At 43.4% G+C, this 13219-nt stretch overlaps 1 protein-coding gene across 1 annotated transcript in view; it reads left to right on the top strand.

Moving 5' to 3' along the window:
• Window positions 1-13219, top strand: part of LOC142101846 (protein eva-1 homolog C-like) — a 49834-nt gene that overhangs the window by 12430 nt on the left and 24185 nt on the right. The window contains exon 3 of the mRNA XM_075186284.1: window positions 5503-5655. Coding sequence (XP_075042385.1) covers window positions 5503-5655 — 153 coding nt within the window. The remainder of the gene's footprint in view (window positions 1-5502; window positions 5656-13219) is intronic.

Raw genomic sequence — 13219 nt, 5'->3', positions numbered from 1 at the left:
AGTACGCCACGTGTTATGTGTCATGGCGCAATCGCCCGATAAAGCATGCACGCATACACTTGCACTTTCACATACATTTATATATATATATTTCATATTTATAATGGTTCCATTCCACAGTCGTTTATGAGCAGATGTTATTTGGTTTATATTTATATATTACAAGGTTATATGTACACTTTAGTGATATTTTAAGTTCAGGTCACGGGAAGCATGTCATGTTTGGTATCATTCTAATCCCCTATTTATCACATTTGTCCAGTTCATTCGCCGAAAGGATTGCACATTGCGTGCGCTAGTTATCAATGATAGGGAATAAATGATTGGAATGATATTGTCTGTGTAATGCTAATAGACCAGTTTGAACCAGTTTGTTGTGGGAAAACTAAGTATGCATCATCTGGAGAGCAGACTTCCACCCTTGGAATGTTGACCCCCACCCTTACAGACCTATGGACTGTAATACACTGGACCTTCCTGGAGCCTGAACCTATGTACACTTGCGAAGTCATCTGTATTGTCTTCACTATATCACTAAATGTATATATACAGCTCCCTGGGACCAGCTAAGCAGTCACACTGACCACAGTCTTCAGGGCTGAAGGACTGTAGCTGTATCCAGCGGAGCGCAGCGTATGTATCATGTATCGGCTGTACTGTCTTTATTTATTGAACTGCTAAACTTTTGCTTTTGCTAAATATATTGCTTGTGCTTTGGAACCTCACAAATCGCATAGGCAATGCTTATTGGAAAACTATGAAATTACTTTAATATTGCCTATAGCAACCAATCAGATTCTAGCTATCATTTTGTAGAATGTACTAAATAAATGATAGATAGAATCTGATTGGTTTTTCAAACCCGCCGAAAAACTCTCAGCTTGATACATTTACCCAACAGTGGCTGTCCAGACTGCGCCGGGTCTACCGACCACTACTATAACCAAAGTTCCAAGACCCTATCAGTCATTCCCCTGCAGATGGTCACGTACAGTGCTTGTCCCAGCAAAATACACAGCACTGATCAAGAGACACTACAACCTTCGCCCATCATTTTGATAATGCTCCAGCTGCCATCAGAGGCAGGGCCGGTGCTAGCCTCCATGGCGCCCTAGGCATTTTTACAAAATCGGCGCCCCAGCCCCCCTCACCCCGTCTTTCCTTACCTCACCACCGCCGCCTCACTGCTCCGTCTCCTCCCCTCCCCTCACAGACACTAGTGAGTGGAGGGGAGGAGACGGAGCAGAGAGGCGGCGGTGGTGAGCAATAGCCTCTTCCCCCTTCCCCGTGCATCTGAATGCTGTGCGGCGGCCGTGACAGGTATGGTCAGCAGTCGCCGCACAGTTTTAAAGTAATTTCCATTCTGGAGGGCGCCCTCCAGAGCCCGGCGCCCTAGGCAAGTGCCTAACCTTGCCTACTGGCAGCGCTGGGCCTGATCAGAGGAGCACCTGGGAATTGCTCCTCACCCCTCACCATCTACAGAGCCCAAGCACTGAGTGTCCCAACAACCGGATACCACAAGTGCTGCTCCACACCAGCATTCCTGCAATCAGAGTGAGTACCACAATTGACTTTGCTCCACTTTCGTGTGCCAGCTATTTGTTACTGTCACTGTAAAATCTGCAGATCCATCACTAAACAACATTGAACCTGCTTCCCTGTAGCTGCGACTGCGATATTACTGTTCCCATGTAGCCATTCTTCGTATTACAATTCATTCATTAACCTAATTCACAATAATCCAAATAGCTGTAAATAATGTGATACAGCGACATCACCTCAAACCCAGCCCTGCTCACTACGAACATTTTCTTGATATTTTCTTCCCAACTATCCTGGGTACAATGGACACCCGCAAAATGATTGATCCCCAAAAACCCATACGCAGGCCCAGATCCAGACGTATCTCCTATACTCCCCCTCATCAGTCAATAGAAGGGACCTTCTTAAATACTACTACACTCTCTTAATTAAAGCACAGCGCATCAATGCTCTTACTTGTGCCACTATATCGCATAAAACCAAAAAATTGTGGAACCCCACACACCCCAGCGATATTTGGGAAACACGACAAACTGGCCCGCACATCCTCTCCTGCACACTCAGCACCAATCTCAGATTTAGAACCCAATGAACCTACTACTCCGGGTGTGATATGCTCCATAGGTTCTAGCACTGACGAGTTGGAGAACAGAGTAGTTGACATATGTAACTCGTTGAAAATGTTGACAATCGCACCAGGCGCAACAATGTTCGATTCAGGAACATCCCAAATCGGTGGAGACGGACTCCCTCCTGATCTATCTGGAAGGTCTCTTCCGACAATGCCTACCAGACTTCAGTGGAGTGCTTCCAATTATACAGAGTTCACCATACACTGAGAGCAAAACTCCCATCGGATCAACCTCAGAGACGTAGTAGTATGCTTCCACTACTTCAGATCAAAGGAACAGTTTCTATCATCTGTCCGCAATGTTCCACTCGTCTCTTAAACAGGGCACAACCTGCAAATCTACCAGGATATCGCACCCTCCACTCTACAAAAGAGAAGAAATTTAATCAACATCACCAACGAAACCACAAGATGCACTATCATTGGAGATTCCCATTCCACCTCTCAATGACCCAAAAATACATCTCCTACAGAATCACGTCACCAGAAGAAGGCCTATATCCCCCCAAAGACATTGGGATTGATCTTACTTCTCCTATGACAGCTGCAAAAGCGGCCTCCTCCTCCAGGAGGATTCCTCAATCTGAATGGTCCAAAGTGTAATCCAGTCATGGGACTTGCCTCCGAGCTGTTGCTTAATGTGACTGATTAGACTGAATTGCTTCCACTTTTGTGTTATATCTCTATCGCCTTGTTTTTTCCCTCCTGCAGGAACCATGGAACTTCATAGTGACTAATTATCTAAATTTTTTCCACTTGTGTCTCATCTCACAAATTACTATACACTATAGTTTGCTGCTGTGTGCCCCTCCCTCCACCAGATCCCGACGCCTCATTCTTGCTACTGCATGAATACATTATTTTCGCTTCACTGGCTCTGGGGAGATGGAAAGGTAAAGAACACTTTGCTTTTACAAATTTCTCCACTGATTACTGACTTAGGATTCAGATGTCCTGCCCTCCACCCTCCCTTTCCTCCCCTTCCAGCCCTACTCTATTTTCATGCCTCCCTGAGCAGGTGGGTCGCAAGCTCTCCCCCTCCCCCTTTATTATTGATCTTACTTATAGCTTGAAATCACTTCAGGGGCTAGATTTACTAAAGGGCAGTTTGCTGAAACTGCCGCTCTGTGGCTATCTTTTACTAATTTTACTAAAGCTCAAACCGCTGTTAAAACGTCCAGAAATTACATTTTTCAAAACCACCACTTTACAAACCACCATCCCGATTTTAACAATGATGAACATACAAACAGCTGGATTTACTAAACTGGGGTTTGCAAAACCACTGAAAAACAGCCATCCAGATGGCCAAAATGAAAGAGGTGGTTGTGAAAGGCAAGATTGCTCAGACTGCATGCTGTTTGAGCTATTTTGCCATTCAGAACATAAGAGAAAGCACCATTGACATTTTAATTATTTGGAAAATCATTATTTATTAAGGGACAAAATTAATTTAATATTAACTTATGAGGGAATTTTTTTTTTAATATTTTTTAAGGGGACACTATTATAGCATTATAAAATGTGGGAAATGTGAATATTTAATAATATTAACTGATTGTTCATGGTGTATATAATTTATATTGCACAATTTGGCATTATATAGTGCCCGAATAATATAATAATTAAATAATTTTGTCCCCTTAATATAATTTTTTTTCCCCCCAAAAGGTAATATTAAATTCATTTTGCCCCTTAATCAATAAATAATGATTGCCCAAATAATTTAAATGTCAATTGTTCTTTCTGTTATGTTCTGCATGACAAAATAGTTCAACCAGCATGTTTAAGCTATCAAGCCTTTCTGAAGCAGATATTAAAACGTCCTGTCCTGTCGTTTGGATGGCGGTTTTGATGGCGGTTTGGACAGAACCACCAGTGGTTTAGCTTTTTCAATCCACATACATTGCCAGTCATTTTAAATTGAAGCCTCAAACTGCCCTATAGTAAATTCAGCGGTTTGGACCACTAAACTGACCAAACTCGATTCTTACTAAATCTAGCCCCAGATGTTGTTTATGAATATATATATAGCGGTAACGGTTAATATTATATACTGGTTTATTATATTTTTGGATTTGTTCTTGAACATGTTTTCCCTAAGTCTTCAGTGTATTTCCACATGTTTTTACAATAAGTTTATTATCCTAATTATACCAGCGTATCTCTTGGTCTCCCTTTAGATCCCTGTTCCAGTCCCCTACACACTCTCTCAGAATTTAGGATCCGCTATCATACCTAGCTGTCAGCCTCCTTATTGATTGTGTCTGGCCCACCCTGGCCTCGCCCGCGCAGTCACTTGCCCGACAACTCACTCCCCCCATTTGCTCCTATATTCCCTGACACAGGTCCGCAGCCCCCGCTGCACCCCTTGGCACACAGGATGTGCCTTCAAATCTACAATGAACCTGGTTTCCACCAGCCGTTTGCCAGCATCTCCCTTTCCCACTCTCCCACTTTTCCCCACACTAACATCTCCCCTTTGCGGTCCTTGCTCCCCAACTCTCCCTTCCACAAGAACCATAACCTCTTACTATCGAACAAACCACACTTATCACTCCAACCCAAAATATGGCATTTAAGGTAATATCATTAAATGTTACTGGGTTGAATCAGCCCCAAAAACAGGCCATGGTGACAAACTTTTAAATGCCTTAAAGCTCATATAGTACTCCTACAAGAAACTCATTTCACACACTCCCACCCTAATCTTACTTCCGCATGTCTTCTATTTGACCTCAGAGCACAAAACACAACACAACACAATCCCATTCACGATACAAACCACTATTTCTGTGTTTCTTTTCTGTGACCAATATTTAAAATATGTTCTGATCTTTTATTATTTATAGAGGTTGAGGGCCTTTCTCGGAAAAAAAAATGACCATGCTGTTTTCAAGATGGCTACCATATGAAACAGAATGGTACTACCTTGAACAGGCAGTTTCGGCCATACAGCACTTTAAGGAAGAAAGAAAACTAATGAGAGAGAGATGCATATTAAAATGACCTCTACAAATATTAAAAGATAGAATGAATAGTCTCAAAATCAACTATAAATGGCATACGAATGTGATGCTCAATTCCTTTATTTATATTTTCTCTATAATTAGCAATGTACTATTTATATAGCTATATACTATTTATAAATGCAATTATCCCGTGGAATAATCTTAATAATCAAAATAGTATTCTAATTTGTCTATATTTTATACATGTACTGTATACACAATACTATACTGTATGTATTTATGATCTGTAAATATTATGTCAATGTGTAAATATTATGTCAATGTGTTGTTTTCTAATGGCTCACATTCATTCCCTAGATAACTACAAAGTGAAGTCTGTGTGCGAGAATGAACACCTAAATCTAACTTGCAGAAATATCGCACTATTGTCTATATACTCTGCTACTTACGGAAGAACATTACAGGGAAATTCAGGATGTGACACTGAGAACAGAAGCAGCTGGGAATATGGTTAGTGTCTGTGTTTTCTTGTTGTATACTGACATTGGCACACATTTTTTGCTACCAAGCTTAGTTTGGCCATTCTTCAAGTTAATATACCTAATATACGATTCACCAATAAACTGTAAAGTCATCCTTGATAGATTATGAAAACTTGAAACAGATAAAAGAGTTCTCACAGAAGATTTCTATTGCCATGTTAGGCCTCAATTTTTCTTTTCCTACTGACTATGTGGTCAGTATTCTGTGCAGCACAGTAGTTAGCATTGCTGGCTCACAGCACTGGGGTCATGGGTTTAATTTCAGTCAGGGCTCAATCTGTGTGGAGTTTATAAATTCTCCCTATGTTTGCATGTTCCGGTTTCCCCCACACACCAAAAACATAGTGACAACAATTAACCCCAGAGTGCATTTGTGGTAGGCAATATAGATTGTAAGCTCAACTGGGGCAGAGACTGATATGAAAGATTAAACAGTCTCTGTAAATCACTGTGAAATATCTATGCTATACAAATAAGCATTAATAATAAATAATATTCTACAGAAGTGGAAGAACTGAAAATGTTCTTAAGAATGCCTGGTCTGTATAGTTTTCCACCATTTCCAATGAAAAATACTCCATTTAGGCAGTAAAATGTTGTTTCAGTCCAATAAAAATTACCTTTTTTCTGGGGTTTTTTCTCAATTAACATAAATGTCTTTATTTTTTTCCTATTTTCTCTTTAGGCAGAATGGTGATGTTTTAGTGAGTTGTTAACTAAACCATGCCCATTTTTACTCATAAACATAAGATGAGGTGGAAATGTCAACACTATAAATTATGGCATATAAAACGGAACAAAAGACAAGCTAACATAAGCTGTCCTGAAAGCAAGCTAAGGAAAATCTCCATTTTATAGAATATTCCCCCTAACTGTCATATCATGACAATAGGAAGTTCAGGGGCCAAATCAGTTCCCCAGTTTTGTATGTGATAATGCTTCATGCATTTTTTGGACTCAAACCATTCTATTCCTCACTGTTTAGCACATACTTGCCAACTCTCCCAGAATGTCCAGGAGACTCCAGAAATTCGAGCCGGTCTCACGGACTCCCGGGAGAGCTGGCAAATCTCCCGCATCTGGTAAATGCGGGGCTAAAATGACGCGATTTGCAGTGAATTTCGTCATTTTGGCCGCGCCCCCCACAACAAAACGGCCTATTTGACACGGGGTCGAGGCCAAAATGACGCGATTCACCATGCCCTGCCCCCTTCCGTCCTCTAGACACGTCCCTCTCCCGGATATAACTTGCCAAAGGTAGGCAAGTATGGTTTAGCACCATCACAACTAAGTCAATACAAGACAATATTTGCAATTGTGATATGAATTATTATTGCCTGAATGCGCTTGCCATTAGGTGGGTAAAGAGTCAGAAACAGTTAGATTCAATCACAAATGTCTTTGAATCTCACTGCGGTAATATATATTTTACTTCAATAAACTAAAAACAAATGTAAACAGTAGAAAAAACAACTACTCACTAAGAACATCCACTGTATTTATCTCCATAGGGGTTTAGTATCTGTCACGAGCCGCGTCGCGACTCAGTTCCTGTGTCTTCAGATGTCCCGGCCGTCGCCATGGCGACCGGGATGTCACTTCCGGAAATCCGGCCCGACCGTTGCCAGGGCAACGGCCGGACGCCGGGAGGGTTGCCTAGGCGCGCTGGGCGCACTAGAGAGCAGGGCACATGCGCACTCTGGCGCAATCAGGCAGGGGCTGTGACTAGTATCAGAGTAAGCTCTGATTGGCTGATACTAGTACTTAAGGCAGTGAGGTCTGCAGCCTCACTGCCGGTTATAGCATTCTGTCCTCAGTTCTGCTGCCTGCTTGTGCTCCCTGTTTGGTTACTATTACCGTTGATTGACTACCCGTGTTTGACCTCTGCTTGTTCCTGGACCTTTGAACCCTCGCTTCTGACCATTTGCCTGAATTCCAGATTTTGCTCCTTTCGCTTGTGCACCTGACCTTTCGCCTGTCCCTGGATTTCGTACCTGTGCTAGTGTCCTTTTGACCTTGGATCTCTTCCTCACTTCGGCCTGCCAATCACTCACTCCTGGGTTCTCCTTTAAGTCAGTACACGTTACTCGAACCTCGGCCGGCCCGCAGCCAAGTCTGTCCCCACCACTAGGGGCTCCAGCGAATACCGGGCCTTCAGAGTAGTACCCGAGTTTCACTGTACTGGCTTGGGAATTGCTAACAGTATCATCCATGATAACGGTTCTGTTTATGCTCTTTGCTTAGTTGCCCACTGGTATGTTTGAGTAAAAAACAAAGCTAGGAGCAAAACTAGAGATGAGCGGGCTCGGATATCTGAAATCCGAGCCCACCCGAACGTTGCCGATCCGAGCCGGATGCGAGACAGATCCGGGTATTCCCGCCAATTGCAAAACTGAAACCGAGGCTCTGAGTCATAATCCCGCTGTCGGATCTCGCGATACTCGTATTCTATAAATTCCCCGCTAGCCGCCGCCATCTTCACTCGGGCATTGATCAGGGTAGAGGGAGGTTGTGTTAGGTGGTCCTCTGTCCTGCTATATCTCGTGCTGTGCAGTGCTGTTCAGTTCTGTGCTGTTCAGTTATGTGCTGTGCTGTGTTCTGCTCAGTCCAGTGGTGCTGTGTCCTGTGCTCTGTCCTTCTGAGTTCAGTGGTGCTGCTGGGTCCTGTGCTGTGTCCTGTTCAGTCCAGTGGTGCTATGTCCTGTGCTCTGTCCTTCTAAGGGCATTGTTATTTCCCCATTATTCACAAGTTATAAAAAATATTAAAAAAAAAGTTATAAAAAAAATAAATTAAAAAACAAAACCAAAAAACAATCCTGCAGTATAAGTCCATTGGTACTGCAATATTACAAAGTTCACAGATTCTGCAGTATAAGTCCATTGGTACTGCTATATTACAAAGTTCACTGATTCTGCAGTATAAGTCCATTGGTACTGCTATATTACAAAGTTCACTGATTCTGCAGTATAAGTCCAGTGGTACTGCAATATTACAAAGTTCACTGATTCTGCAGTATAAGTCCAGTGGTACTGCAATATTACAAAGTTCACTGATTCAGCAGTAAAAGTCCATTGGTACTGCTATATTACAAAGTTCACTGATTCTGCAGTATAAGTCCATTGGTACTGCTATATTACAAAGTTCACTGATTCTGCAGTATAAGTCCATTGGTACTGCTATATTACAAAGTCCACTGATTCTGCAGTATAAGTCCATTGGTACTGCTATATTACAAAGTTCACTGATTCAGCAGTATAAGTCCAGTGGTACTGCAATATTACAAAGTTCACTGATTTAGCAGTATAAGTCCAGTGGTACTGCAATATTACAAAGTTCACTGATTCAGCAGTAAAAGTCCATTGGTACTGCTATATTACAAAGTTCACTGATTCTGCAGTATAAGTCCATTGGTACTGCTATATTACAAAGTTCACTGATTCTGCAGTATAAGTCCATTGGTACTGCTATATTACAAAGTCCACTGATTCTGCAGTATAAGTCCATTGGTACTGCTATATTACAAAGTTCACTGATTCAGCAGTATAAGTCCATTGGTACTGCTATATAACAAAGTTCACTGATTCAGCAGTATAAGTCCAGTGGTACTCTCCTGTGCCGCATATAATTTTTAAAGGCTTTGCCGAGTGTGTGTGGCTTAGGGGTACGCTCTCTTGTGCTACATATAATGGAAAACAAAAATTTGGAGGATAAAGTAGGGAAAGATCAAGACCCACTTCCTCCTAATGCTGAAGCTGCTGCCACTAGTCATGACATAGACGATGAAATGCCATCAACGTCGTCTGGCAAGCCCGATGCCCAATCTCCTAGTACAGGGCATGTAAAATCCAAAAAGCCCAAGTTCTCAAAAAGTAGCTAAAAGAGAAACTTAAAATCATCTAAAGAGAAACGTGAAGTTGGCAATATGCCATTTACGACACGTAGTGGCAAGGAACGGCTTAGGCCCTGGCCCGTGTTCATGATTAGTGGTCCAGCTTCACCCAAGGATCTAAGCCCTCCTCCTCCCTACAAAAAATTTAAGAGAGTTATGCTGTCAGCAACAACAACAAAACAGCAAAGAACTCTGCCTTCTAAACAGATGACATCACAAATCCCCAAGGCGAGTCCAAGGGTGTTGGTGGTTGTGAAGCCTGACCTTCCCATCACTGTACGGGAAGAGGTGACTCCATCCAGCATTTGCAGCATACCCTCTGCATATGTTGGAAGGATCACCCACAGTGTAGATCCAGATTTGGATAATCAAGGTGTCAATGTTGTACACCGGGAGGCTATTGATGTAGCTGGCGCTGTGGAGGAACTTGATGGTGAGGATGGTGATGTGGTTATTGTAAATGAGGCACCAGAGGGGGAAACAGCTGATGTCCATGGGATGAGAAAGCCCATCGTCATGCCTGGTCAGAAGACCAAAAAATGCACCTCTTCGGTCTGGAGTTATTTTTATCCAAATCCGGACAACCAATGTATGGCCATATGTAGCTTATGTAAAGCTCAAATAAGCAGGGGTACGGATCTTGCCCACCTAGGGACATCCTCCCTTATACGTCACCTGAATAACCTTCATAGTTCAGTGGTTAGTTCAGGAACTGGGCCTAGGACCGTCATCAGTACAGGGACACCTAAATCCCTTGGTCCTGTTGGATACACACCACCAACACCCTCCTCGTCAACTTCCTCCACGATCTCCATCAGATTTAGAACTGCAGGCCATGTCACCAGCCAGACTGAGTCCTCTTCTATACGGGATTCATCCGAGGAATCCTGCAGCGGTACGCCTACTACTGCCACTGCTGCCATCAGTGGAGTGGGATTTAGAGGGTTGATGGAGGTATTGTGTCCCCGGTACCAAATCCTGTCGAGATTCCACTTCACTAGGCAGGCGATACCAAAGATGTACAGAGAAGTACGAGCAAGTGTACTCAGTGCTCTTAAAAATGCGGTTGTACCCACTGTCCACTTAACCACGGACATGTGGACAAGTGGTTCTGGGCAAACGAACTATATGACTATGACAGCCCACTGGGTAGATGCATTCCCTTCCACAGCAACAGCAGCAGCTGCATCAGTAGCAGCATCTACACAACGTCTGCTCGTGCCAAGGCAGGCAACATTGTGTATTACAGGCTTTAATAAGAGGCACAACGCTGACAACCTATTAGAGAAAATGAGGGAAATTATTTCGCAGTGGCTTACCCCACTTAGACTGTCCTGGGGATTTGTGGTGTCAGACAACGCCAGTAACATTGTGCGGGCATTGCATATGGGCAATTTCCAGCACGTCCCATGTTTTGCCCACACCGTTAATTTGGTGGAGATGCTTGCGGTGGCCCGCAATATTGCTGGACACTTTCGGCATTCTGCCAGTGCCTACCGCAGGCTCGAGGCACATCAAAAAAGCATGAACCTGCCCTGCCATCACCTCAAACAAGAGGTTGTGACGCGCTGGAACTCCACCCTCTATATGCTGCAGAGGATGAAGGAGCAGCAAAAGGCCATTCAGGCCTACACCGCCACCTACGACATAGGCAAAGGAGTGGGGATGCGCCTGAGACAAGCGCAGTGGAGACTGATTTCCGTGTTGTGCAAGGTTCTCCAGCCGTTTGAACTTGCCACACGAGAAGTCAGTTCCGACACTGCCAGCTTGAGTCAGGTGATTCCCCTGATCAGGCTGTTGCAGAAGCAGCTGGAGAAAGTGAGGGAGGAGCTGGTAAACCATTGCGATTCCACCAAGCATGTAGCTCTTGTGGATGAAGCCCTTCGTACGCTTTGCCAGGATCTGAGGGTGGTCACTATTTTAAAGGCAGAGGAATACATTCTGGCCACCGTTCTCGATCCTCGGTTTAAAGCGTATGTTTTGTCTTTTTCCGGCGGACACAAGTCTGCAGCGGTGCAAAGACCTGCTGGTCAGGAGATTGTCCTCTGAAGAGGACCATGACATGCCAACAGCTCCACCCTCATTTTGTTCCACATCTGTGGCTGCGAAGAAAAAGCTCAGTTTTCCTAAAAGAGCCGCTGGCGGGGATGCTGATAACATCTGGTCCGGACTGAAGGACCTGTAAACCATTGCAGACATGTCTACTGTTGCTGCATTGGATGCTGTCACAATAGAAAAAATGGTGGAAGATTATTTTGCTGACACCATCCAAATAGACATGTCAGACAGTCCATATTGTTACTGGCAGGAAAAAAAGGCAGTTTCGAAGCCCCTGTACAAACTGGCTCTATTTTACCTGAGTTGTCCCCCCTCCAGTGTGTACTCGGAAAGAGTTTTTAGTGCAGCGGGGAACCTGGTCAGTGAGCGGCGAAGGAGGTTGCTTCCTCAGAACGTTGAAAAAATGATGTTCATAAAAATGAATTATCAATTCCTCAATCAAGAACAGCACTGCCCTCCAGATAGTACAGAGGGACCTGTGGTTGTGGAGTCCAGCGGGGACGAATTGATAATGTGTGAGGAGGAGGAAGTACACACTGTAGGGGGATAGGAATCAGAGGTTGAGGATGAGGACGACATCTTGCCTCAGTAGAGCCTGTTTAGTTTGTACAGGGAGAGATGAATAGCTTTTTTGTTGTGGGGGCCCAAACAAACCAATCATTTCAGCCACAGTTGTTTGGTAGGTCCTGTCGCTGAAATGATTGGTTTGTTAAAGTGTGCATGTCCTATTTCAACAACATACGGGTGGGTGGGAGGGGCCAAGGACAATTCCATCTTGCAACTCTTTTTTTGCCATTATGTGACCATTCAACAGTCGTTTGCCATGAGCACAAAGTAAAACAAAATTAAAACAAATTCAACAAATTAAACCAAAAGTAAAATGCCCTGTCATAATCAAAAACAAGAGGTATTGATGTGCTTGAACTACTGTAGTGTTTATAAGTTAGAAACACTACACTTGAAAGCTTGAGCCTTTAAATGAAAAAGTCACTCTTCATTGCACGAATATTTGCAACAGCGACAATTTTTGGGTTAACAAAGTCAACAAATAACACTTCGACGCTGTCTGTCTTTCACATACTTGATGGGATCTCAATGATGAATGCTCTGTACCATGGTAGTCTAAAACAAGAGTTATTGACGTGCTATAACTACTGTAGTTTTTATAAATTATAAACACTACACTTGAAAGTTGGAGGAGGTATTGTGGCCCCGGTACCAAATTGGGTACCGGGGCCACTCCACTATGCAGTCCAGATAGAGGCGTATCAGATATTAAACAACGTTGACTGTTGCTGCCAAATCATAAATTAATGAAAATGACCTGTCATCGTCAAAAACAAGAGGTATTGACACGCTCAAACTACACCCTGTATATGCTGCAGAGGATGTAGGAGCAGGCAGCTGTGCAGTGAAATTCAGACCATTTGAAGGCGGAGGTATTGTGGCCCTGGTACCAAATTGTGTACTGGGACCACTGCACTATGCAGTCCAGAAAGCAACCTCGGTGAAACGTTTTGGACTAAAAAGAATATTGTGAGGTGTGAGGTGTTCAGAATAGACTGGGAATTAGTGGAAATGATTG

The sequence above is a fragment of the Mixophyes fleayi genome, chromosome 9 (assembly GCF_038048845.1).
Source record: "Mixophyes fleayi isolate aMixFle1 chromosome 9, aMixFle1.hap1, whole genome shotgun sequence".
Lineage (NCBI taxonomy): Eukaryota > Metazoa > Chordata > Amphibia > Anura > Limnodynastidae > Mixophyes > Mixophyes fleayi.
Note: the sequence above shows the minus strand (reverse complement) of the source record. Positions and strands in the feature narration are given on the sequence as shown.